The sequence below is a fragment of the Pezoporus wallicus genome, unplaced genomic scaffold (genome assembly GCF_028554395.1).
Source record: "Pezoporus wallicus isolate ANWC-B61680 ecotype Strahan unplaced genomic scaffold, APGP_CSIRO_Pwel_v1 contig_7744, whole genome shotgun sequence".
NCBI lineage: Eukaryota > Metazoa > Chordata > Aves > Psittaciformes > Psittacidae > Pezoporus > Pezoporus wallicus.
This window is the reverse complement of record NW_026637211.1, coordinates 1-27,912: the sequence shown is the minus strand read 5'-3', so window position 1 is coordinate 27,912 and position 27,912 is coordinate 1. Positions and strand designations below refer to the sequence as shown.

The following is a 27,912-nucleotide window of genomic DNA, read 5'->3' as shown; positions in this document are numbered from 1 at the left end:
GTTCAATGTACTTGAGCACCACGGTCTTCATCCTCATCTCCTACTTGTTGGTCTTTTCCACTTTCATGTGGATGCGGTCTGTGGTTGGTCAATGCAAAGCTTTCTCCACCTGTGCCTCTCACTTCATCTCCATTGCTTTCTACTATGGCAGCTCCCTCTTCATGTACTTCCGGCCCAGCTCCAGCCAGTCCTCGAAGCATGACGAGGTGGTCTCCATGCTGTACTCTGTGGTTGTCCCCATGCTGAATCCACTCATCTACATCCTCAGAAATGCAGATATGAAGAATGCCATGAGGAAAGCAAAAAGTAGAGTCCTCTGCTCTTTGTCCATTCATGGTTCCTAGTCAGCTGAAAGGAGAGGGCTACCCTGCCCTGGTGAGGAGAACAAGCAGGCTGGATATTGCACCTTCAAGGATGGCTGGATATTGGACGTTGAAGAGGATGGCTGGATAAAGCACCTTCAAGGATGGGTGGATATTTACGTTCAAGGACGGGTGGATATAGCACCTTCACAAAGCAGGAACTAAACATACTTGGAAGCATGACAGCTGGAAAACACGCTTCTCCTTAAACCAAGGCTACATTCTGTGCTGGCATGGACAGGACTTTCTCTGGCTGCAGCCTGAGACCTGACAGTGACTGTGTACTGGAAAGAAAGTTGTTGTCCAAAGTCATTGTTACTTAAATATTAATTGAAGTTAATATATTTTATTATTTAAACGTTATTAGACATAGCAATAAACTTTATTTCAGGCTTCAGAGAGCAAAAGGGAGAAGGTAGGTGGTGGCTTTGCCCTGCTGGCATCAAACCAGCTGGTATCTGAGCTCATGTTTTATATTAGCAAATGATTTCTGATGTTATTTCTGGATTTAAGGAAATACTAACTGATATTTCCAGGTGTTTCAACTCCAGACCACAAGGTTTGGTCACGTGAAATGACAGACGGGGTATTGAGGTGAGCTCTTAGCCCTTGTGGGAAATGGGGACAAGTCATATCTGAGCCTCTGCTCTGCTGCGAATTTAAGTAGGGGTGTAAAGAGCCTGAGTGCTGTTAGGAGGGAGGATTTGGGGTCTTCCTCTCCCCTGAACACCCAAGGGTCTGCTTGCCTGGGTATCTTGACAAAGCTGATGTAGCAAGGGCAGTACCCAGCATTCTGTATCTGGGACTTCAAGCTGCATTATTCACCCTGCACAAGCACACCCAGGCATTCTCAGTGCCTTTTTGCCTTCATGTAGTTCCTTTAAATGATCTTTGAATTATATATTTTTCTTCTTTCCAGAATTTGATTGAGAGTTATTTCTCTCTCTGTTATACTGATTTTCCCACTTCATAAGCCTTTGCTTTAGCCCAGTACCCAATGGGGAAGAAAGACATTCAAAACCACTCAGAAATCCTTTTCTGCCCTCCTCCAGTGCATCTCCTGGACTGTCAGTCTGGTGCATTCTAGCAGAAAACCATGTTGACATTGAAAACATCTAAAGCCACCTGTGTACTTCTCCTTCTTCCTTCCCCACACTTTCATAGCTGGGTTTTCTCCTCTCATTGCCCCATCCTTTGTCTTTTCTAAATGTCTGGGACAAGGTTATCAGTTAATATTTCTACTAAGAGTTTTATAATGTCTCTTCATCTAGGAGAAGCATTCAGGACACACCCGCACTCAGGATTCTTCAGGTGAAGACTGGGAAATCTGACTTCATCCTGAGATATCCTCAAAGCAGCCACGTTTTGAGCCAATGCTTTTGACCACAGTGTTGTACAATCACTAGTAAAGTGTATGGAAATAAATGCATCTGATGGAAAGGACTCCCCATGACCAGCGCAAACCATCCACACAGAGGATGCTTTGTTGTGTTTGTTTTCAGCTCCCTTCAATGCAATATTAGATGATCCCTGTGGATGTAAAGGGCTTCCTCAGGGAAACACTGAAAGGAAGAGGTATGTGATAGATGGGGAAATACAAAGCAAACTGTCCTGGGCCTGTCTTCCTGGGTAGGTCTCTGCAGGAGAACTGGTCTTGGAGGTGCTGATGCAGCCAGAAGGAGTTTGGGGAGAGAGGAATTGAGAGGTTGTTTTGCTGATCAAGTCAAACTAATTATCCGATGGAGGAGGGTCCTTTGGGAGAACAGTTTGCACAACACAAGCCTCTGAGGTAATGCCTCCTGTGAGATAAAACCCCTCCACCAGCCAGCCTGGAGCATCCTGCTCCCAGGCATCTCTCCTTCAACCCATCGCATGGTCTCCAGGAGGAGCTGCAGGCACTGCATCCACCACCACCTTCCTCTTTAACCAAGCAGGTACAAAAGGGTTTGATGGGTGGTGGGTCCAGTTTGACCCTGGTCATGCTGCCTCTCACATGCTTGATGGCATGTTGAATTTCACTCTTCTTCAGGGACTGTATTGATAGGGCAAGGGGTGATGGGTTTAAACTGAAACAGGGAAATTCAGGTTGGAGATAAGGAAGAAATTCTTCCCTGTGAGGGTGCTGAGTCACTGGCACAGGGTGCCCAGCGAAGCTCTGGCTGCCCCATCCCTGGCAGTGCTCAAGGCCAGGTTGGACACAGGGGCTTGGAGCAAGCTGCTCTAGTGGAAGGTGTGCCTGCCCGTGGCAGGGTTTGGAGCTGTGTGAGCTTTAATTTCCCTTCAACCCAAACCCTTCTATGATAGACCATAGTGTAAATAAAAGTGCCCTAGTATGCCTAATAGGTTTGCTTCAAAAACACCAACCTTCGTGACCCCATCTACAACTGATTTAGTGATATTTTAGCATGAGAATATCCAAGCTAAAGCCTTAAAAGTTTGGTTTATATATGGTATATTTTGTATTTTACCCCCTTAGGTGTATATTTGGGTTGGTCATAGGAAGCTCACTGCAATCCCAGCAAAGCTCTATTAGAGCCAAGACCACTGTATTCCTTTAACCTTATGCAGTGTGGGGCTTCTTGGGAGGAGGTTGGGACTGGATGAGTTTTAAGGTCCCTTCAACCCAAAGCATTCTATGATAGCCTGAGGTGTGAATAAACGTGTGCTAGTACGGGGTAGCTTTGCTTCAAAAACCCGTGTTCCTGCCCCATCTCCAACAGATTTAGGGGTATTTTAGCACTGATGTAGCCATTCATAGGTTGATATTCCATCAAGTAATTCATCTGCAGAGGAATTTCATGGCAGAGATGAGAATATTCAAGCTAAAGCCTTAAAATTTTGGTTTATATATGATATATTTTACACCCTTAGGTGCATATTTGGATTGGTCATAGGCAGCTCACTGCAATCACAGCAAGGCTCTGCTGGAGCCAAGTCCACTGCTTTCCCTTAACCTTATGCAGGGTGGTGGTTCTTCAAAAGCAGATAAACTTAGAACCTAAAGCAAATTTCAAGTACATGGCTTTGTGTTGTGATGAAAAGGATGCAGCACAAGTAATGAAGCTACAGAAGAGAATTGATCCATTCCGAAAAATACAAAATAGAGAGAAAAAAAATCCTTAAAATTCCCAGAAATCAGTGAAGAAAAGACAAAATGTTTTCTGTTTTCCACATTTTGAGATGTATTTATTTGATTTTATTGTATTATACTTTGATAGACGTGATGTTTTTCAGTGTTTCATTAGTGCAGTGTATATCAATCATGGTAGAATTATTCTCTTTTAATTTCAGGTTGTGTAATGAGCTCCTTCACCTCTTTGACTTCAGATCTTGAGCTACAGACAGAAATACAGCATTACAAATGCACCATTTTCCATTGCATTTACTTTATGGATTAAACTCCAACTAAACTTCCACATTATTTCTCTTCTAGGGGTGTATTTCACTGATTCCTTTCAATCCAAATCCATCAACTTGTTGAAATGACGGATACAGGAAACCTCACGGTTCTCTCCGGCTTCATCCTCTTGGGTTTCTCTGATGCCCCAGAGCTACAAACCACCATCTTCACAGTCTTCTTATCCCTCTATGTTTTCATGGTGCTGGGGAACCTGACAATGATCCTGCTGATCAACACTGACCCCCACCTCCACATCCCCATGTACTTCTTCCTGACCCACTTATCTTGCATGGATGTTTGCCTTTCCTCTGCTATCATCCCAAAAGCTCTGGAGACCTTCCTGCTGGGGAGAAGCCACATCTCCTTTTGGGGTTGCTTTGCTCAGATGTATATTTTCCTGGCTCTGGCTATCTGTGAGAGCTTTCTCTATGGGGTAATGGCTTATGACCGATACACGGCTGTGTGCAAGCCCCTGCTCTACACCACTACCATGACCAGGGCGCGTTGCTATGGCATGATGGTGCTGGTGTACACCATCGGGTTCCTCACCTCCCTGGTGCACATCACGCTGGCAGGGAGGTTGTCCTTCTGTCAGGCCAGGAGCATCAACCACTTCTTCTGTGAGCTGCCCACCCTCCTGCAGCTCTCCTGCTCAGACACAAGCACAAATGAGGTCTTCCAGGTATACAACGCTGTGTTTAATGCCATGGGCCCTCTCCTGATGATCCTGGTGTCCTACACCTACATCCTCCACACCGTCTTGCAGATCCCTTTGGCCACGAGGAGGCTGAAGGTCTTCTCTACTTGCACCTCCCACTTGGCTGCCATCATCATCTTCTACGCACCCGCGATCCTCACCTACGTCCAGCCTCATGAGGCATCCTCATGGGATCAGGCAAAGCTGGTGTCGGTGTGTTACTGCATCCTCACCCCAACCCTCAACCCCCTCATCTACAGCCTGAGGAACAAGGAGGTGAAGGGGGCTCTGAGGAGGCTGTGGGAGAGAAAGCTGCTGCCACATCTATGCAGGGTTTGAAAGCACATTTGGAGCTCTTCAGTACTGTGGAGGTAAGGAAGAAACATGTGGTCATGGAATTGATAATTACTGGCCATTATTGGTCATTATTGGTCCCTATTGGTCATTATTACAGTTAAGGAGATCACAAAGCAAGTGCAGGGTATGGAGAACCTGCATAACAAATGGTTCTCTTCAAAGAGCCTCAGGTGGTTTTAAGTGTGGCCTGAGAATTCAATATTTCATCCAAATAAGTATCAGCTCCTCAATAGCAGCCCTGAGACAGCACCATGGTGTTTTGTGTCTTTATTGTGCTAAATGAAAGTAGAGCCCACAAAAAGGAGGCTCAGACTTCACATAAGGCACTGACCACTGTCTCCATTGCCTGCTTGATAAGCATTTCCTCAATGATGAACTGCGGGAAGGTCAAGAGGATTTGATAGAGCTCTGGTGTCTGCAACACAAGGAGGTCACGGAGCTGCTGAAGCAAGTACAGGGGAGGCAACAAGGATGGTCTGGGGCTGGAGCACCTCCCGTATGGAGCCAGGCTGATAATATTGGGTCTGTTCATCCTGGAGAAGAGAAGCTGTGTGGAGACCTCAGAGAAGCTTCCAGTACCTAAATGGGCTACAAGAAGCCTGGGGAGGAGCTTTGGACAAGGGCCTGTAGGGACAGGCCAAGGGGAATGGCTTGAACCTGCCAGAGGGGAGACTGAGATGAGCTCTTAGGCAGAAGCTCTTCCCTGTGAGGGTGCTGAGGTGCTGGCACAGGGTGCCCAGAGAAGCTGTGGCTGCCCCATCCCTGGCAGTGTTCAAGGGCAGGTTGGACACAGGGCTTGGAGCAAGCTGCTCTAGCGGAAGGTGTCCCTGCCCGTTGGAGGTGGATTGGATCTGGATGAGCTTTAAAGACCCTTCCAACAGAAACCAGGCTGGGATTCTGTGAAATAAATTTCTGACAGTCTGTTGGTCAACAAAGCCCTTGTGCTAAATGGGGACAAGTCATATCTGAGCCTCTGCTCTGCTGTGAATTTAAGTAGGGGTACAAAGAGCCTTAGTGCTGGTGGGAGAGAGGATTTGGGGTCTTCCTCACCCCTGAACAGCCAAGGTGCTGCTGGCCTGGGTCCCCTGATGAAGCTGATGGAGCAAGTGCAATAACCAGCTGACTGTATCTGGAACTTCAAGCTGCATTATTCACCCTGCACAAGCGCACCCAGGTATTCTTAGTGGCTTTTTTTGCCTTCATGTAGTTCTTTTCAATAATCTTTGAATTACATATTTTTCTTATTTCCAAAATTGATTGAGGGTTATTTCTCCCTCTGTTATATTGATCTTCCCACATCTCAAGCCTTGGTTTTAGCCCAGTACCCAATGGGGAAGAAAGACATTCAAAACCACTCAGAAATCCTTTTCTACGCTCCTCCAGTGCATCTCCTGGACTGTCAGTCTGGTGCCTTCCAGCAGAAAAACAGATTGACATTGAAAACTGGGTTTAAACCCAGGCACACAGTCTCTCTCCCACACACATACACACCGCACACACCCCCCCCCTTGCCCTCCTCCTGCTCTCAGAGGGATGGGGAAGAAAATCAGAAAAATGGAACTCCCACTGGTTGAGATAAGAATGGTTTAGTAACTAATGTATAACACAAAACACAACCAATAATAATAAAGGAAATAACAAGGGAAGAGAATACAAAACCTCATCACCCACTGACTGATAACTCCTCCACCCCCCCAGCCCAACCATGCACCAACCAATTCCTTGTCCAACCCCGCAGTCCCAGCCCTTCCAGGTAACTCTCAGTTACATCCTGGGCATGACGTGCTGTGGTATGGAATACCTCTTTGGTCAGTTTGGGTCAGGTGTCCTGTCTCTGCTTCCTCCCGGCTTCCCCTCCTCCCTAGCAGAGCATGAGACTCACAGTCCTTGGTCAGTCTAAACATGTGAGCAGTAACTAAAAACGTCAGTGCTATCAGTGCTGTTCCCAGGCCGAAAGAACTCACAGGTAAGAGTGAGGAATTTTATTGGAGGTGAGGGACAAGGTCACGAATCTTGCAAGGAAAACAAATATTTATCAGTGACGAAACCTGTAACTGAATAAAGCTGATTGGTGTTTCCTGTGAGGAAAAGAGGCCTGGTATAATTGAAGGTCATCTCTTCCCACAGGCTGGTGACTGTGAAGTGAAATGAAGTTTGAGGTTCCTTTCCTCTTAGTTTCTTTCCAAGGAAGATGTGATTTGTGGTGTGTATTTCTCATTCAATACTGTCATTGACTCATGTGCAGGAATTGTGGATGAACCTATATAAAATGATGAGGATCAGTGGAAAATCCCATTGTTTTAGTGTCCCAAAGTCTCTCACTTAAGATGAACTTGGTGTACTAGGTGATACAACTCTTTTATGTTGCCATCTGCTGAGCAATCTCCTCTCACACTTGACCAGAGCTGCCTTCACCTCCTTGTTCCTCGGGCTGTAGATGAATGGGTTGAGCATGGAGGTGAGCAAAGCGTAGAAGATGGAGGCCACCTTGTCCAGGCTCCTGTGGCTAGATGGAGGTTGTAGGTACATGAAGAATGATGTCCCCAAAAATAAGGCAACAGCCGTCAAATGGGAAGCACAGCTGTGGAAGGCTCTGGCCCTGCTCTGTGCTGAGCACACCCTCAGCACGGTGCGGATGATAGAGATGTAGGAGAGCAAAATGACCACGCTCATGACCACATTGGTGGTGAGAAAGGCAAAGGTGACCATCTCGCTGTTGTATTTATTAGGGCAGAGGAGTTTAAGCACAGGTACGATGTCACAGAAGAAACGGTCAATGTGTTTGGGTCCACAGAAGGAACCTCCAAACGTGCACCATGTGTAGATGATGGCACTGAGGAAGGCAAATAGGTAGGACGATGCTACCAGCTGCCAGCAGACGCGGCTGGAGATGATGGTCACATAATGCAGGGGTTGGCAGATAGCAACGTGCCGGTCGTAGGCCATCATGGCCAGGCGATGACACTCAATAGTAGCAAAGAAAGCAAAGGTGAGGAACTGCATCATGCAGCCAGTGAAAGAAATTCACATTTGGACCATATCTAACCTCAATCAATAGCCATTGTAACTGCTACTTTTTAGAATATTCTACTACATTTTCTAACCCAAATTATGTATACTTTATTTTTTTTCAGTTGAGGTATTTAGAAATGAACAGCAAGAGCATTGAAGCAACAGGTGGCATGTATTTTTTTGAAGATGTGACACTTAAAAGTATGGATTTAATTTAATACTTGTTAGCGGCGAGGAGAAGCAAGACACGCCAACCCAATTTGGGTGATAAGCAAGCTTCTACTTTATTTGTGGTGCACTTGGCTTATATCTGCGTGGCGTTTAGCAACGCCTCCTAGTCACAACAGTATTGGTTAGTTCTACACAGCTTCCTTCACATTCTCCTCCCACATCCGGTTTCCGGTTACCTGTGAGGCCTACACCTTGCTTTGCTTGCACAAGGCCTCTAAGGATCCATGGCCTTGCTCTTGCAGCCATTCCGCAACAATTCCACCTTTTTTCTTTTCTGCGAGCAAAACATTGTGGGTCGTTCTGTTCACCTGTTTCATCACGCAACTATAAGCAAGTCTAACAACTACAATGATTGAAATAACAATGATACATAAATGCAGTCCTTCGAATAGCAGTGTTTTAAGTCAACCTGTAATGCCCCATGAGGACAACCATTTAGTAATCCCTAGGTCATTGCTCACTTGCAATTGCTGGGTAAGCTGAGCCAGGGTTTTCAGCTGTGCGTGTATCGAATTAAAATGATCAGAAAGATTCATACAATACATTCCATCAAACTCCTCACATCCATGTCCCTGTGCCAACAACAAAAAGTCTATAGCGGCTCTGTTCTGCAGCGTTGCATGTCTCACAGAATCAACATCAAAGAACAAATCAGAAATTGCCTTCGAGGTAGTATTTGTCTGCTTAGCAAGTCAGCAACCCAGTCTGTTTAATTGAGACAAGGCCCCTGCCGAAGCCACACCTGGCGCGAGAAAAGAAGTTGCTATAATAGTGTCAGGTAACCAAAACTTTACATCAGATCTACAGTTGGCAGTAAAACTATGTACAAAGCGTTTTAAGCACCTTAAATGGTGCTGTCAAGACATATCAGGAATTATTGAAGTGTTGGGGTCCAACAGTGTCAGTCTTCCAATAGAACAAGGTCCCCCTTTCATTTTAGAGGGAATAACAGGCCAGGCTCGATCGCCACAAATCAGGAACATTCCACTGGGCAACTTCAGGGGATGATCGGTAGAGCGGGAAGTGTTGCGGGAAGCATACCTGCACCACACGCTGGTGTTCCTGTAAACTAAAGGACTAGAATTTACATTTGTCGCGGTACCATTCACCTTGGCTTGGGCGCTTGTCCAACTAAGTGTCACACAGGCATCCATTTGCACGGCCCCTAATAATTCTAACTCCTGAGGCTCATTTGGGGCAATAGGCAAATAGGGTACCCAAGCGTCCCAACTGTCTGTTGTGCTGTTGAGGTTGGCAGTGCTACACACGGTATGGTGGACGGGCAGGGCCAGTCATCTATAGGAACACCAACCAAACAGGTTGAAAACGGGTTGCCAGGGGAAGATAAGGCGAGGCAAATGGTGTTCTGCCCCCTAAGCTTAACCATTGTTGCCCACCCGTTGGTCTTGGGCTGCGGAGGCAGATAACTGGCCGTTTCCGGAGTCTTCATTACTATCAGGAAGAGCAGGGGAAGATAAAGACACTGTTTTAGTCCACTTTGCGGGGACCCATTGTGTACCTGTGGACGTGAGCACACACATATAACCTCGCCCCATGTACTTCACTTCTGCCGGGCCCCGCCAGAGGCCCATGCTGGGATCACGGTACATGACCATCATGGGTGCCTTAGACTCAGACACCGCAACTCGGCCGTGCACTTGAGCAGGGGGAGAGTCCTGGTCTGCAAAAATGCACAAGTAATTCAAAACAAACAATGCCTTAGACAGTCTTTCTTGCACGTCGTGAACGTCACTGAACTTTTCAAGGTACTGTTTCAGGGTCTGATTCGCCTGCTCAACTATTGCCTGTCCCGTTGGTGAATGGGGAATGCCAGTCACATGTTTGACTCCCCATTGTTGACAAAATTGGTGCATTCTCTCACCTACATAGGCAGGCCCATTGTCCGTTTTTATTTGCTGAGGTACTCCCATAACGGCAAAGCAGCTAGTTAGATGCCATACTACATGGGAGCCCTTTTCTCCTGTCTGGGCTGTAGCCCACAGGAATCTGCTATATGTGTCAATTGTGACATGCACATACTTTAGGCGTATAAACCGCAGCACGTGTGTGACATCCATCTGCCACAATTCTCAAGGGCCCAAGCCCCGAGGGTTCACCCCAATTCCCAGCCCTGGTCCATGATGGCTACAGCTGGGGCAGGCCCTAACAATGCCTCTCGCTTCTTCCATTGTAATCTTAAATTGACGGAATAGTCCTTTGGCATTCTGGTGAAAAGTGTTGTGGGCCTCCCTGGCTTTTATGAAGTCGCTCAGGGGTGCAGCAATGGAAACTAATTGATCTGCTCTATCATTGCCTTCCCCCAACCTCTGTGACCATTTATGACTCCGTATGTGGATGATGGCATAAGCCCACTCCCGCTGGTGAATGGTCGCCTGCAGCTGACGCAGCAGGTCAAACAACCGCCGGTTTTGACACTCTCTGAGTCGACCATCCTCAATGCGCTGAACCACACCTGTGACGTACATAGAATCAGAGATTACATTTATTTCTGTGTGATGCCAGTTCAGAAAGGTCCAAACGACCGCCGCTAGTTCTAAGGTTTGCAGTGAGTCCTCTGCTTCCGCAGCCAATATCTGCTGGTGCCATTTCTCATCCTGCATCCAGGTCGCCGCGGCACGCCGAGACTTCTTTCTGGCGTCTGTAAAAACCGTTACTGCATTGGCCAGCGGGCGCTCACTCCTTTTTGGTATCTTGACCCATTCTTGCTGGCTGATCCAGCGCAAGGTGGTGGATTGCAGTTGTTCTACCTTGAGCTCCGCAGCCTGAGACAGCAGGCTGACTTGTAATGCCTGTGAATGCTGGAGATACCACTCAAGATCCCGCCATTTTATCGGGATCATTTAACCCGGTTCCGGGTTCCTGGGCCGTTAATTGCAACGCCCTCATACGGCCCTTTTGGACCAACTCTGCTAAATTTTCAATTTTCTGTTGAATAGTAGTTTTGGGCCGGATAGCAGTAAAAACCCATTCCAATATCTTCACCTCCTCCCCCTTTTTCTTTTTGCACTGTGTCAGTGCACCCAAAAGTTGCTTAGGGCCTTGTAGTATTGTAAGATCTGTGGGAAGATCTGGGTCTCGATGGTCAACCTATCGCTGTGCGATTTGTGTGCTAATGCGCTGGATGGTTAGCCGCTGTTCCGACGTGGGTCGCACAGGCCGTGCTGGGTTGGTACCTTGCAACAGGGATCTCAGGGTGTCAATATCATCATTTGAAATGCCCACGACGGGACGCAGCCATTGTATATCTCCAAGTAAGCGCTGTGTGTCATGTAAGGTTGATATTTGAATGTGAAGTTGCAGGTTTTGCGGTCGTACTTGGCCCTCCGTAATATGCCAGCCTAAATATTTCCAGGCAGGGCCGCGCTGAATTTTTTCAGCCACGATAACGAGTCCATGCTTGCTCAGTTGCTGCTCCAGTAGAGTCTCTTGGTCCGTAGTGAAGGGTTGATTTTGGGCGAATAGAATATTGTCCATAGAGTGATAAATTAATGTTCCTGGCCATATTCGGTGAAGGGGCTGGAGCGCATTGGCCACAAACAGTTGACACAGGGCAGGGCTATTTTTCATGCCCTGTGGCAATACAGTCCATTCAAAACGGCGAAAAGGTGCTGCTTTATTTGGCATTGGCAAGGTAAAGGCAAATAGTGCGGTATCTAGTGGATGCAGCTTAATTGTGAAAAAGCAATCTTTGAGATCAATAATCAGCAGGTGCCAACCCTCAGGGAGCATAGCAGGGTTGGGCAGTCCTGGCTGCAAGGCACCCATCGCTTGTATCTGTGCATTGACAGCTCTCAAATCCTGTAGCAGTCTATATTTTCCTGTTTTCTTTTTTATAACAAAAATCGGCATATTCCAAGGGCTCATGGAAGGTCGTAGATGTCCCTGTTGTAATTGTTCCGGCACTAAAAGTTGCGCTTGCTCTAGACTTTCCTTTTTCAGCGGCCACTGCTCGACCCACACTGGAGTGTTAGTAGTCCATGTGAGCTGGATTGGGAAAGTCCATAGTGCAGCGACCGCTCCTAAAAATGTTGGTTAGTCAGCACCAGTCCCAGCTGGTCTAGCACATCTCGGCCGATTAGGGCATTAACCCCAGTCGGCAACGAAATGATGGTTGCATAGATGGAGGCAACCTGACCATCGACGGCCACCTGTATTAAATCAGAGCTGCGTTGCACAGAAGCAGTACCGCCAACGCCTTCAACCCCGCCAAAGGTAGGGTGGCACGGCCACCAGTGTGGCCACTTGTCAGTGTTTATTATGGTGATATTGGCTCCAGTGTCCAGTAATGCTGGTAGATTTAGACGCTGATTCCCTCGAGACCATGTGGAGTCAACGACGGGTCTGGTGGTCATTGGGACAGTTAACATAACAAGGCCTCCCGTGGAGCCAAATCCTTGGGACCCACGCTTGGCCAGTGGGCCAGTATCTTGCATTGCAGCAGTTAATTGTGGCAAGGGGACTAGCTGGGCAATTTTACTCCCTTCAGGGATATGAATCGGAGGAAATGACATTTGAGCTACCATGCAAATTTCTCCAGTAAAGTCTGCATCAATCAGTCCAGGTAATATAAAACAGACCCTTCAGTCCACTGGAGGATCGCCCAAGCAGCAATGCTCCATGGGCCTGTCCATTGATCATTAGTGTTCCCCGGACTGCGGTGGGGATCTTACACGGCCGTTGATCAATGAGGGTCGCATCTACTGCGGTTGCCAGGTCCAAGCCAAGGCTCCCTCTTGTGGCGGGCTGTAGGCCGGCTGCGGGCCGCAGCTCCCGGCTGATGGTGTCGCACTTGGCGCTGGCCACTGGGCGGCGGCCTGAACAGGGGCCGCAATTGTTATCTGCGCGCGGCGGCCATTCGCGCTCGCCTGTCCGTTTCCCGAGCAGCTGCAGGCTTCTGTGCTGTGGCTGTTTCGGTGACAATTAGAGCACCAGACAGTCCTTCTGCAGTTTCGTTTCAAATGTCTTCCGCCACATCGGAAGCAACGAATCTGCGGCTTGCATTCACGTCTTGGTTGGGCCGGCACTATGTTGTTGGACCGGAGAGGACCCAGCGCTGCAAAAGCCTGTACCTGAGCCTGAGCTGCCTCCCTCTGTGCCTGAGCTATCTCTTTTCCCATCTCTTTAACAGTTTCTACAAGTAGTGCCTGAGCTCCTACGGGCACCCTGCTCATGCATTCTATGGTGGCATCTGCGGGTAGGGTAACTAAAATACTTTTTGTGTAGGTGTTGCTATTTTCCATGACACACTGGCGCAACAACGGACCCCTCATATAATCTGGAGTACCCGCTATGGCTGTGGTTAGTCTATCCACAAAATCAGCAAATAGTTCATCTTTTCCCTGTTTAATGGACATGTACCAGGGGGTGGGGGGCGCCGTGCACGCCCTCTGCATGGCTTCCTGGGCAGTACGCATGGATTTCAGGCAAACGTCTGGCCCCATTTGCACTTGAATGTCTATACTAGCAAATCACCCAGTTCCCATCAATTGTTCTGTTGTAACACCAAACAGCGGGTCATTTTGACCTCTGGGCAGATTTGATGATCTATCACAGAGCTGCTGCCAATGCGCCTGCCACAATAGCTGCTGTGCTTGTGTCATGATCATCCTAATTATTCCCTTATTATCTTCAGGGCATAAAACTGTACCACTCCATATATAACCTAACATCTGTTTAGTGGGCTCACCGTGCAATCCTGATTCGTTTACCATACCCCGTAACTGAGTTAAAAATTTCCAATCTAGGGCATAATGGGTTCCCTGTGCTCCTCCCAGTCCATCTGGTTCGTACCGGACTGGAAAGGCTCGCAGGTCCTCCAGATCTCCCGCTAGGGCATAATCTCTATTTTCTACTGCGTGTTTCAAAATGGCGTCCCAATCGATCCGGCGCCGAGGCACCACCCTCTTCCTTTCGGATTCCTCGACATTTATCATGCGTATCCCTTCTAATACACTCTCTCTGTCCTTTTCAAAGTCCCTCCTGTCGGAATCCCTCTGCCTTTCGGAACTCAACTGGGGTGGTGGGGGAGCAGGGAGTTGCGCCTCCTCCGCTGCACCTTCTGATGAAGAAGGAGGGGGAGAAAAGGAAAGGGGGGCGGGAAACCCTGCGCTCCGAGCACAGGGAGCGCCCCGCGGGTTGGGGGAAACGAGTTATAATATTCTCCCGGCCTCAACAGACCGGGGACCTCTGTTCCTAGTTTCTCTGTTGCTACAGCTGCGATTTTCTTTTACGCCTTGTATTTTTTTATACAATTTATTACTTCTCTCCAAGGCTTACCAAGTTTCCTTGCCGTTTTATCATCATCAAGCATCGAGTCGAATAACTCATCACCAAACTTTTGCCACTCACTCTCCTCAAAAACTGTATTAGGATCTACAAAAAATCCCTTAGCCTTCCCTACAGCCACTAGACCTGCTAGCTGCTTTAGAGTCTCAGGCTTAATTCCCCGCTTTTATAAAAAGCGCTGTAATAAATCAGGGGCTACCTCTCAGTCCATTTTCATGGCCAGCCTTTTCCAGATCATCCTTTTCTGGATTGTCCTGTAACCTCAGTCTCCAAATCGTCCTCCCGATGCAGCAGTGTCTGGTTCGCCCCAGCGGCGGACTCCTTTCGGTCAGTCCAAGCACCCGGGTCCGTCACGCCACCGCAGTAGCACTGCCCGCGCTCCCCGGCCGCTGCTGCTGGTGCCGCTCACTCGCCGTTCTGGGTCCCTGTTACTCAGGGCCCTGTATTCTGGGTCCCCATCAACTGGGGCCCTGTATTCCGGGTCCCCGTCAACCGGGGCCCTGTAGTCTGCGTCCCTGTTTGGGCGCCATTTGTTAGTGGCGAGGAGAAGCAAGACACGCCAACCCAATATGGGTGATAAGCAAGCTTCTACTTTATTTGTGGCCCACTTCGCTTAAATCCGCGTGGTGTTTAACGACGCCTACTAGTCACAACAGTATTGGTTAGTTCTACACAGCTTCCTTCACATTCTCCTCCCACATCTGGTTTCCGGTTACCTGTGAGGCCTACACCTTGCTTTGCTCACACAAGGCCTCTAAGGATCCATGGCCTTGCTCTTGGAGCCATTCTGCAACAAATATTTTTTGAGATTGAAAAAAAGAATTAAATCTTTATTAGCTTTCACTTTGGAAGCAATTCGTTTCAGAAGACAGCTAAGAGGAAACTCATGATGAGTGCACGCAAGCTTGGAGCAAGAGAAAGTCCCAGTCCCAGGGAAACCCCAGATTACACGTGCATGACTTCACATGCAAGGGATATTTTCCCTTGGTTTTTGATCATCATTCTGGTCTTCAAATCACATTTATCAAACTATTTGAGATCATTCTCAAAGGATGAAATACACATTGGTAAAATCATGATTTATACCTTTGTGAGCTCCAGCATGCTGAAGCATCCTAAAAGCATGGGCATTAAGCTGCTTGCTTGAAAGCTGAGTTGATGTTAAAATGTGCCGATTCCAAAGGCTGATTTCTTAGTGACTATATTCTGCTGACAGTCTGAACTGTTGCATTTCTGTATAACAGAATAAGATTCATCCTCATTTAACTCTTGAATAAATCAGTGTATCTTGCTTTAGCTGCCTATGTAACAGAAAAACAACCTGCATCAGACATTGCTCCATCTTATCATAAGGAAAACCCACATTGGTAAGGCTGTTTTCTGACACAGCTTTGCTAAAGAGGCAACTAGAACATGCAGACACAAGCCCACTACCTCAGTGCAGGTGAAGCTCTGCTTTGTGTTGGTGTTACCTCCTGTGCCTTCCCTCTGCCACTCAGTGATGGGAGCCAAGGGTTTATCCCCAGTGCAGCAGAGAACATCTACATCTACGTGCCGGCATCAGCTCTGTTAAGTACCTGATGTGAAGAGAGGTGAGCTCCTGCCAGACTCCAAGAGCCCAGCTTGTGGTGCTGGGGCTGTAAATACAGTTGCATGTGCTCTCCTGGGAGGAAGCCTCCAGGGCTGCTCATGCTTTCCCAGAGGAAAACAAAGGAAAGGAAAATCAAAGGGTGTGAAATCAGCTCTGAAAGGCATTGTGGTGCTTGGGCATCTGAGAGTCATGGAGTTGCTGAGCCATCCCTTATCACAGCTACACAGCAGCACTGATGAGCAGCTTTCGTGGTGTTTCTGACACACCTGTGGGGAATGCAAAGTTTTTTGTCTGTTCTTGGCCACAGAATGAGTTTAGAGCCATTTCAGATCTTACAGAGGGTCCCAAAATGGAACATGATGCACAAGGGACTCCCCCTCTGGATTTGCTGCTGTCCCTCTGTGGACACTTGAGAGCCCAGTTTTCCATCCCCAGTGTGGCTATCTACATGGTAAATCCAGAGGAGGCCATGAGGATGATCAGGGGCTGGAGCACCTCCTGTTTGAAGATAGGCTGAGGAAGTTGGGGCTCTTCAGCCTGGAGGAGACTGCATGGGGACCTCATAGCAGCCTTCCAGTATCTGAAGGGGGCCTATAAGGATGCTGGGGAGGGACTCTTCATTATTAACTGTAGTGATAGGACAAGGGCTAATGGGTTAACATTTAAACAGGGTAAGTTTAGATTGGCTCTAAGGAGGGAGTTCATTACTGTGAGGGTGGTGAGGCACTGGAGTGGATTGCCCAAGGAACTTGTGGAAGCTCCATCCCTGGTGGTGTTCAAGGACAGAGCCTTGGTTGACATGGTTTAGTGTGAGGTGTCCCTGCCCAATGCAGGGGGTTTGGAACTTGATGATCTTAAGGTCTTTTTCAGCCCTAACTGTTCTATGATTCTATGAAGTACCTGGATGTCCAACAGTTGAGCTGCTGACTCTGGGCTTCCACTGTACTCAAGGTCGAGAAATGGACACTTCCAGGCAATGATGAATTATCCCAGGGTGAACTAAGAGGCCTTCATCCACATGAGCAGCCTCAGTTGCAGCTCCATCCCTACCCTCTGCATATTTGACCTCCATCTCTATTTAACCTCAGCCCAGGGAGTTTGAGTTTTATTAAAGGCATTGTGGTTTCCAGTTTAGCAGGCGTTGTGCACACCTATGGAATCCTTTCATGGTGACCTAGGCTTGCTAATGGATCTCCCTAGCCATTGCTGAACCTGATCCTGAGCAGGTTGTTGACTTCTTCTGTATTGACCCGTTTTGTTCTTGGACCTGCCTCCTCATCACCAACTTGCCTGATGCTCTGGAATCTTGTCTGAACTTGGCCCAGGTCTCTGTTCTGCCTAACTTCTCTTGCTCAGATTCTGTGGGATGGTCCCTGCACACCAGAGTGTTCCCCTTTGCCTCTCTTTAAAGAGATGAATGAGACCAACCCTGTGGCAGTCTCCAGGCTCCTGCAGAGGAGAACCCATCATGCTCTGCACCCAGCAGTGCTCACTGCTTTGGCTATTGCTTTCCATCTGGACCATGTCCCTGCATGGGCAAAATAGGAGGTAGTGTTCTCAGTGAGGGAAATAGAATAATGAATTGAACCCTATATACAAGTGTCATTCTCTGGTTCATAGTGACTTCTCCTTTACCAGGTAAAATATTAGACTTGGATTGAGAGGAAATCTGGTATGTATTTGGTGTGGGAATTTTGTGTCTACAGTCAGGAGTTTCTGCATTATGTAGACCCTTTCTCTGCAAAGATTGAAGCAGAATCATGCAATGATGATCTCAGTATAAAATGTATTTCCAAAACCTCAAGCCTGTTTCATGTATTGCTGGACTTCACAGTTGTGTTTCTCCAGTACCTCTATTTTGAGGTCAAACTTGGGCTTTTTGAAGCTGCATGATTCCATACCTATAGTCTAAGCAGAAATATCCAATAAAATAGATTGGAAGAAAACAAGGTTTGGTGAAGTTTTTAAAGGAAGTTCTCTGATATCAAAGGTTTCTGTCCTGCAAATTCTATAGCATTTAATGATGTAGGGTCTGGCTCCTTCATTGACTGCAGGTAGAAGCCACGTTCCCCTTATACCTAAGACAGTCTCCTTTCATATCATTGTTTTTCAGAGCACATAAACAGTCTCTTCACCATCCACATACTTTCCAAATATAAGTTAATTCTCAGTCACAACAGCTAAAGGAAAGATATTTTCCCCCATCAGTGTGCTTTGGCTTCTTTCAGACCCAGAAAGCTCTCAATTACCATTGATTCTGTTCAGCATTGTGTTTCATCTATGGAAGCTTTCTACAGAATTAATTCTTATATGAAATAGACAATTTGGTTTCCTGGTGGGCTTTAGCATGAGCTGGGCATGGACATGGGATGTGTGTGCTGATGTCCAGCTGGAATTCCATTTCTCTCACTATTGAAGTAAACAGCACTGCAAATGAATGTAAAACTCCACTTAAAATGAATGGGAGACCCCCTGATGTGCCCAAATTGTCCTTCACACTGAGAAGTATCAACACAGTTCATCATCCTGTATTATGAATTATATTGTCTACAATTTCTTCTTTGAAGTGAAATTTATTGTGAAGCTGCAGACTGGGGTGGGATTCCTCATGATATTCAAAGGTGCAGCTTGAGATCTTGATTCCCACCAACTTCTTCTCTTTGGAAGGCACAAACAAATGCAATCAATCTTTTGAAGCCTTTTCTCTGACTCTTTTTCAGCAAGCAAATGTAAAACTACACTGCCTCTTTCCTCCCACCCCAGCAGCTTTAACAAAGAACTCACAGGTAAGAGTGAGGAACTCTACTGGAGCTGAGGAACAAGGTCAAGAATCTTGCAATGAAAATACTCATTTATGAATGACAAATGTTAAATATGAATAAAGCTGATTGGTGTTTCCTGTGAGGAAAAGAGGCCTGGGATTATTGAGGGTAATTTCTTCTTCTAGGAGCGGGCCTGCGAAGTGAAATGAACTTTGAGGCTCAATCTCCTCTTGGTTTTCTTCCAAGAATGGTGTGATTTGGGGGGTCTGTTTCTCATTCAGTATTATCATAGACTTTTGTGCAGAAACTCTGGAAGAACTTCCATAAAGTCATGAGTATCAGTGGAAAATCTCAGTATTTCAGTGCCCCATTGGCTTTCACACTGCCCATGGACTGTTCATGTCCCAGATGACAGAACTCTTCTATGTTGCCAGTGGCTGAAGAATGTTCTCCTGCACTTCAGCAGAGCCCCCTTCACCTCCTTGTTCCTCAGGCTGTAGATGAATGGGTTGAGCATGGGGGTGACCATTGTGTAGATGATGGAGGCCACCTTATCCAGGCTCCTGTGACTAGAGGGAGGTTGTAGGTACATGAAGAATGATGTCCCGAAGAACAAGGAAACAGACATCAAATGGGAGGCGCAGGTGTGGAAGGCTCTGGCCCTGCTCTGTGCTGAGCACACCCTTAGCACAGTACAGAGAATAGAGATGTAGGAGAGTAAAATGACCAGGCTCGTGCCCACCACGTTGATGGTGACAAAGGCAAAGATGACCATCTCACTGCTGTGGGTGTCAGAGCACACGAGCTTTAGAACAGGGACAACATCACAGAAGAAGTGGTCGATGCGGTTGGGACCACAGAAGGAACCTCCAAACACGCACCATGTGTAGACGATGGCACTGAGGAAGGCGAATAGGTAGGATGATGCTATCAGCTGCCAGCAGACACGGCTGGAGATGATGGTCACATAAAGCAGGGGCTGGCAGATAGCAACGTGCCGGTCATAGGCCATCATGGCCAGGAGATGACACTCAATAGTAGCAAAGAAAGCAAAAGTGAGGAACTGCGTCATGCAGCCAGTGAAAGAAATGGTTTTGTCCTCTGATAACAGGTCTGCCAGCATCCTGGGGGAGATGACTGTGGAATAGCAGATGTCAGTGAAGGCAAAATGGGCAAGGAAGAAGTACATGGGGGTGTGGAGGCTGGGAGACACCCGAACCAATGTGAAAATGGCAAAGTTCCCCACCAGAGTGACAATGTAAATCACTAGAAACAAGACAAAAAGAGGAGTCTGCTCACATGGGCTGTCTGCAATTCCCAAGAGGATAAATTTAGTCTGCGTGTGATTTCCTCTCATGACCAGGTGTTACCTCCTGAGGCAAAAGGAAGAGAAACATCAAACTGATCAAAAATGGACATTCAGATTTGGACCATATCTAACTCCAATCAGTGACCATTTTAACTGCCATAGAATAACTGCAAATAGAATTTTCCATTTTATTTTCTAACCAAAATTATATCTATTTTATGTTTTTCAGATAAGGTGTTTAGAAAAGAACATGGAGTTTCTTGAAGCAAAAAGGGGCATTTTTGTTTTTCTTTGGTGGAATAGTTAAAACACCGGAGTTACTCAGGCACACGTGTTTTCAGGTTTGAGCAAAGATTCAGATCTATATTCACTTTCAATTTGAAGGCAATTTGTATCAGAAGACACCTCAGATGAACCTCATAGGATTGCATTTAATCATGGATCAAGAGAAATGGTCAGTCGCAGTGAAAGCCCCGCTTACACATGAATGACCTCCAGACATTTTCCCTCAGCTTTTAGTTATCATTCCAGTCACCAAATCACATTTACAAAACTATTTGAGATCATTTACATCAAATAACATTGACATTGGTAAATTCATGATTTATACACTTCTGAGTTACAGCAGGCTATAGCATCTTAAACATATGGGCATTAAGCTGCTTACTTTAAAAAGGAATTTATGTTCTAACAGGCTGATTCCAAAGGCTCATTTGTTAGTGATTATATTCTGATGACAATCTGAATTGTTGCATTTCTGTATAACAGAATAAGAGTCATCCACTTTTAACTCTTGAATAAATCAGTGCATCTTGCTTTAGCTGCCTATGCAAAAGAAACACAGCATGCATCAGACATTACTCCCTCTTATAAAGAAAACCCACACTGGTAAGGCTGTTTTCTGACACAGCTTTACCTAAGAGGACGCAAGAACATGAAGACAAAAGCACACGACCTCAACGCAGGTGAGGTTCTGCCTTGTGTTGGTATTACCTCCTGTGCCTTCCCTCTGCCATCGAGTGATGGGAGTCAAGGTTTTATCTCCAATGCAGCAGAGAACATCTACATGTCAGCATCACTTCTGTTAAGCAACTGATGTGAAGAGAGGTGAGCTCCTGCCAGACTCCAAGAGCCCAGCTTGTGGTGCTTAGGCTGTAAATACAGTTGCATGTGCTCTCCTGGGAGGAAGCCTCCAGGGCTGCTCATGCTTTAGCAGAGGAAAACAAAGAGAAGGAAAAGCAAAGGGTGTGAAATCAACTCTGAAAGGCATTGTGGTGCTTGGGAATCTGAGAGACATGGTGTGGGTGAACCATCCCTGAGAACAGCTACACAGTTATGGGTAGCTCATAGGATGCTTCTGACATACTTGTGGACCATGCAAACGTTTTGGTCTGAACATACAGACACAATGAAAATGGGTTTAGAGACATTCCAGATCTTGCACACAGTCCTCAAAAGGAACATGAAGAACAAGTGACTCCATCTCTGGAGCTGCTGATGTCCCTCTGTGGAGGGTGAACCCAGTTTTCCAGCCCCAATGGGGTTATCCACATGTAGTGTCTGGATGTCCAGAGGCTGAGCTGGTGCATCTGGACTTCCACTGTATTCAAGGATGAAAAACAGGCATTTTGAGGCAGAGAGGATTTGTCCCAGGCTGAACTAATAGGCCTTTATCCCCCTGACCAGCCTCAGCTGGGGCTCCATCCCCACCCTCCTCCTATTGTTCCCCCATCTCTATTTAAGCTCAGAACAGGTAGGATTAGTCTTTACTAGAGGAGTTCTGGTTTCCAGTTTAGTAGGAGTTCAGCACACCTATGCAATCTTTTGGTGGTCACCTAGGTTTTCTCATCTATCTTCCTTGCAATTTTTTCACCTGATCCTGAAAAAAGAGACTGACTCGACCTGACTTGGCTTGGTCTTGAATCTGCCTCCTCATCACCAGCTTTCCTGATGCTCTGGAGCCTTGGTTAAACTTGGCCCAGTTCTCTGTTCCTGCCCTACTTCTCTTGCTCAGGTGCTGTGGGATGGTCCCTGCACACCAGGGTGTTCTCCTTTGGTTCTGTTTAGACAGATAAAGGAGACAAACCCCTGTGGTACTTTCCAGGCTTCTGCAGAGTAGAACCCATCACCCTCTGCACCCCAACAGCCCAGCCAGTGCTCACTGCTCTGGCAGTCCCTCTCCACCCAGAACATGTCCCTGCATGAGCAAATTAGGAGACGATAGCAATAAATTAATCCTTACATTCAAGCGTTGTTATCTTTTCCTTAGTGCCTTCTCGTTTACCAAGTATAAAATTAGACTTTCATTCTTCAGTAGTTTATCAACACTTTTGTTTGAATGTAGCTTTAGAACAACGTTTCTGTGCTGGTTTTGTGACAGAGGACACCAGAGCTTCACGGACACCAGGGACTTTGGTTTCCCCAGCCACTTCCTTGGGTTTCCAGGCTTGGTTTGGAACCATTTCTAAGTCTTGCTTTTTTCCTATGACTGGTTTGTGTAGAAAGACCACAGACAATCCGATTTATCTACACTCTTTTATTGCCCTTAGTATCTGGGTTTTTTTCCCTGTGTCTTGGTCTTTTCTGATCCACACTGGATATTAGCACCAGGATCCTTGCTAGCCTGTCAAAAATATCTTCCAAAGCTGTCAGCATCTCCAGGTGATAGCTTAAAACCTGCATTATGACTTCATTCAAACTGCAAACTCCAGCACCTCACTGCACACCATGGGACAGGGTGAAGGATGCTGAGGCTCTACAGGAAACATTCTCATATGGATGCTGATGGCTTCTGCCCCTGATGGTACCCTGGTGATGGAGGCAAGGGCTGATATCCCTCCCTGCTCTGCATGGAGCTGGATCCAAACTGGGACTCACCTTTCACTTCTTAGGGATCAGTGCTTAAATCCTTCCTATGGCCATCATAATGGAGAGGACACCCTCTGCCTCCCATGTCCTGCAAGGTGGCCATGGGGGCTTTGTGAGCAGTGTGAGCATTTGGGACCAGGACTGATGCAAAGCAAGGAGGGACCATACCCGTGTACACCTACTATGTCCATCACATCCATACACATATCTCATGCCCTGCGGAGAAGGCTCTCCCCCATCCATCTCCAGCTGTGCCTCTGGGGCTGGTATTGAGCAGGGAGATGAGGAGGTGTGAGAGGCAGAGCTGACAGCAGGAGCAGGATGGAGGGGGTGCATCCTCAGCATCTCACCATGTCCTGCAGCTCCTGTGAATGGTTTTACTGCTGGAGAGAGAAGGAAAGGGGAGGATGTGGCTCTGGAAGGGGCTGGAACCCAAAATGGTGCCCAGATAGTTGGGGTTTGCTCCCAGTGTGCACTGCCAGGGGATCTGGCTGATCTCTGGTGGGAATCCGTGTGACATGCACTTTCCTTTCATGTTTCGCTGTAGAAGGAGGTTCCCCACAACACCCATGAAGGCTTTAACCTGCCAGAGGGGAGACTGAGATGAGCTCTTAGGCAGAAGCTCTTCCCTGTGAGGGTGCTGAGGCGCTGGCACAGGGTGCCCAGAGAAGCTGTGGCTGTTCCATCCCTGGCAGTGTTCAAGGCCAGGTTGGACACAGGGGATTGGAACAAGCTGCTCCAGTGGAAGGCGTCCCTGCCCATGGCAGGGGTTGGAGCTGGAGGAGCTTTAAGTTCCCTTCCAACACAAACCAGGCTGGGATTCTGTGATGGGCTTGGGAGCATCCATCAGAGCCACCAGCGACAGGGGCAACCTTAAAGCACCCCCATTCAGAAGGGCCCTTTCCCCCTGTTGCTGCCCATTTCAGTCCTTCACCACACTCCTCACTGTTCCTCCCCATCTCCTTCCTTTCACTTTTGGGCACCGCTCCCTCAGGCTCTCCTTTGTCTCTTGTGCTTCCAGCACGATGGGTGGAAGAAGGTGAATGTCATCATCAAGGAGAGCACAAGGACTGGGGCTGCCTCCGTCCCCACTGAGGTGAATAACCAAATTCCCCAGGAAGCCGTCACCACGCAGAAGAAGGACAGGAGGGTGACCATGAGCAGCCAGCACATAGGTACCAAGGCCAAGTCACACCTGACCAATCTGAGTGCCTTGGGTGATGTGAGCATTGATGTTTGCATGGACAAGAAGTAGAGGACAGCATTTACCTCGTCGTTAGCAAGGTCACCACGATCTCCTGTGGGCTTCTTTGCAGCCAAACTTGTGAGCTATGATTTGAGCAAAAGGAATTGAAGATGGGTGGAAAGCTGCTTCATTGCCTGTGGCGCCTGACATTGCTGATGGACGCTGGTACCAGCTCCCATCAGCAAGGTTCCCCTCATCTACCTGCCATGATAATGTCAACCATGGCCCTTCTGAAGCTGTAACTGTCTCAGAAATGCTCCAAAAGTGGATGTGAAAGGTGGGCTTGTTCTGTGGTTTGCTCTAAGGGAGCCCAAAGTCCTGCTGCTCGCTCAAGCTGAGGTCATCTCCTCTGGGTACACTTGTTTGTAAGCGGCGAGGAGAAGCAGACAGGCCAACCCAATATGGGTGATAAGCAAGCTTCTACTTTATTTGTGATGAAGTTCACATATATATAGGAGTGGTATCCAGCCACTCCTCCTTGGCACAACAGTATTGGTTAGCCCCACACAGCTTCCTCCACATTCTCCTCCCATGTCCGGTTTCCGGTTACCAGATGGCATCGAAATGCTCCCCGAAACAAGTCGGGTGACTGCTTATCACAGGGGATGAAGTTCCACTGTACTCCTAGGTCAGCATGCTGGCAGCTTTCCATGGTGCAGGACAATCCAGAAGAGCAAAATGCCCAGCTACCTCCTACGGAGGAAATAAGTACATTTCCTATGAGGAAAGAAGTAGATGGGCACATGAAGCTGAGAGCCTGCCTTGCTTGCACAGTCCTCCAGGCTGTTCATGTTAACCTGGAATATGCAGACCTTAAAATGATGAGGAGACAACCTTAAAATATGCGTATTGCCTGTTGAGAAATGAGCATTCCTCCCCCTTCCCCTACCACGTCCTTCTTTCCATCAGCCCCTTTTCAAGCAAGATGACCATTTCTTCAGCACAATTCATCTTCTCCCTCCACCTTTCCCAAAGCAGCTTTTACTTCCCCATTCCCCAGCCTGTGCTCAGATGTTCATTGCACAAAGTCCCCTGACCCACCACCAATGCTCTTCTCATGTTGTTGGTGGGTGCCTTTGCTGCAAGGGCACATTGATGGCTCATTTCAACACAGTGGACACCACAACCACCTTGTCCCTCTCTGCTAAGCTGCCCCCTAGCCTGTCATGGTGCTTAGAGCAACTCTTCCCCATGGGCAGGACTCAGCATTTTCCCTTTTTGAAATCTGTCTGATTCCACCTGCCCATTTTGAACCCAAATTTTGCTTTGGAAATGCTATTTTACATTATATGCCTCAAGATTTAAATACCCTCAGGACGGCTCTTTGATGCTTGCAAAAGGAAGAAACGAAACCAAGAGTGGGACTTGCTCCTTGTAGAGAAAAGCAGCTGACAGCAGACAGGGCTTTGCTAAAGCTTTAACACCTTCTAAGGGGTTCAGAAGATCCAGCTGGAGTTGTCTACAGCCACCTCAGGCAGGGGGATGAAGGCAACTGCTGTTTCCCATTGTTAATGGCTCACACACTCAATGGCCATCTCCTCATCCTCATTCTCCTCCTTCACCTTGTTTAGTACTTATATAATTAAGTTAGAGCTACGTAAACAGTAGACATCTCAAACACACACCTTGCATCTAACAACACCCAAACCAGCCATTCTCAATGCCACAGCTTGTCTAAACAGCGCAAAACATCACCCATCCCACATCAAATACCCACATCTTATCACACACAGAAGCACTCTTTTCTCTGTGGTCCCTGCTTTAGACACACAACTGCAAGACCAGTACTGCCAATGGGTCTGCCTGTCCTTGCTCAACCCAACCTTCCCTTTCACTCTTTCACCCTTTCTCAAGATTTGGCATATGCAAATTGCTCTTTCTTGAGTTCAAACTATCATAAATGAAAATCATAGAACGGTTTGGGTTGAAGGGACCTTAAAGCTCCTCCAGCTCCACCTCCAACACCTTCTGCTAGAGCAGGCTGCTCCAAGCCCCTGTGTCCAACCTGGCCTTGAACACTGCCAGGGATGGGGCAGCCACAGCTTCTCTGGGCACCCTGTGGCAGCACCTCAGCACCCTCCCAGGGAAGAGCTTCTGCTTAAGAGCTCATCTCAATCCACCCCATATCTTTCCAAGCCATGAACAGTGATAAAGGCAGACACAGAAATGAACTCACCAGTGTTTGAAGAAGATATCCTTGCTTCTTCCACCACAACCTCACAAGGTTGCTTCCCTTCATGGTAGAAATGGTGACTAAAAGAAACCAATCTAAACTCTCTCGATTCTCATTAAAAACAAACAAACAAGCAAACAAACAAAAATAAGAGAAATATCCTAGTAACCAAATTCAAAAGGAGTAAGACCAAACCAAGACAGCTCTATTTCCAGTTAACCTGGAGACAAGAAAACAACACTCAATGTTCCTGGTTCTTCCCATACATGAACTTACACAACAGGGAGCATCACAACCTCAGTGCAGGATCTACTCATTTGAAGCCCTAATCTTCAAAACCTTTTCAACCAAAGGGAAAACCCATCATTCACTTGCTTCTGGGTCTTTTTTTTAACCTATCAGGATATTTGTTTCACCCAGTTACAGCTACAGCTAATACTAAGAGCCAAAAATGAGTGTATCTCCTTACCTATTTATGAGCCAAGGTCCCATTACAGCTAAGGAGACTCAGGCCAATGCAATCAGCAGAGCTCATTCAGCTCTCTTCAGCTGTAGCAATGGAGGTGTCTGCCTTGCAGTGAGAGGCATGAATCCCACCAAATCTCCCTCAACACTAAAGGGAGCTGATGGACCCAGTAAACACATAGGGGTGACATGGTGCATTCAAATGTAAGGAGATAAGTGCTTGCCTAAGGACATTTGAGGTGATTCCTAAATCCAATCACTAAGTACCCAAAGAAGGGGAGGTAGCTCCTACCCAGCATTTGCTCAGCTGCCTTTAAACCAGACTTAACTACAATGAAAGCAACTCCACCTGAGAATGGGGAGCTAAAGCCATTAGGAGCTCATCAGCAGGAACGCCAGAAGCCAGGCACCTCATTGCCTGCTCATCATGACCCAGCAGGAAGATGAATTGCAATGCTGGCTGCTGCTTCTGCTTCCTAGAACCTCACCTGGTGTTTGCTCTCCTGGTCAGATGATAACCCCATTGAAGGCAGTGGCAGCCCTTAGACACAGCAAACCACTGGTTTCCTTAAACACACACAACAAGGAGCAAAAAGCTTTCCCTTCTGAGAGCAGCACCTCTGAAGTCAAGCCACAATGAGCAGAGCGACAGGGTTGTAGCTCTTCCCTGTGAGGGTGCTGAGGCACTGGCACAGGGTGCCGGGAGAAACTGTGGCTGCCCCATCCCTGGCAGTGTTCAAGGCCAGGTTGGACACTGGGGCTTGGAGCAAGCTGCTCCAGTGGAAGGGGTTGGGGTTGGAACTGGTTGAGCTTTAAGCTCCCTTCATGCCAACCCATTCCATGATTCTATGATTTTAGAAAAAGAGAAAGGATGCATGAAAGAATTAATGGTGTCACATTCTTTTTGACTTGATGCCATCTGCAAGTTCTCCATGTGCGTTATCGTGCAGATGAGGGTAAATCTCAGATTTCCTATTGTGAATGTGCAGCATGAGAAATTCCAGTTAGAAACAGAGGGAGGGGGAAAACCCCACTGTAAGAGCAGCCAAACACTGACATAGGGGCCAAGAAGGGTGTGAAACCTCTGCTCCTGCTTGTCCCCAAGGCTCAGCAGGAAAACAACTGTCATCTGG

General features: G+C 47.3%; 3 protein-coding genes across 3 annotated transcripts; 1 reads left to right on the top strand and 2 right to left on the bottom strand.

Annotated features, from left to right (window-relative positions):
* The first annotated feature begins 3,844 nt into the window (after positions 1-3,844).
* Positions 3,845-4,798, top strand: LOC130596448 (olfactory receptor 8I2-like). The gene has a single exon (XM_057404052.1). It carries the CDS (start codon positions 3,845-3,847, stop codon positions 4,796-4,798), a length of 954 nt encoding a protein of 317 aa, XP_057260035.1.
* A 2,340-nt stretch (positions 4,799-7,138) lies between these two features.
* On the bottom strand, positions 7,139-14,390 carry LOC130596447 (olfactory receptor 5B21-like). The gene is made up of 5 exons (XM_057404051.1): positions 14,357-14,390; positions 12,751-12,894; positions 10,374-10,532; positions 9,579-9,740; positions 7,139-7,836 (listed from the first exon to the last, which is right to left on the bottom strand). The coding sequence occupies exons 1-5, from the start codon at positions 14,388-14,390 to the stop codon at positions 7,139-7,141; spliced, it is 1,197 nt and encodes a 398-aa protein (XP_057260034.1).
* A 4,725-nt stretch (positions 14,391-19,115) lies between these two features.
* On the bottom strand, positions 19,116-20,075 carry LOC130596446 (olfactory receptor 1020-like). The gene has a single exon (XM_057404050.1). The coding sequence runs from the start codon at positions 20,073-20,075 to the stop codon at positions 19,116-19,118; it is 960 nt and encodes a 319-aa protein (XP_057260033.1).
* Positions 20,076-27,912: the final 7,837 nt, after the last annotated feature.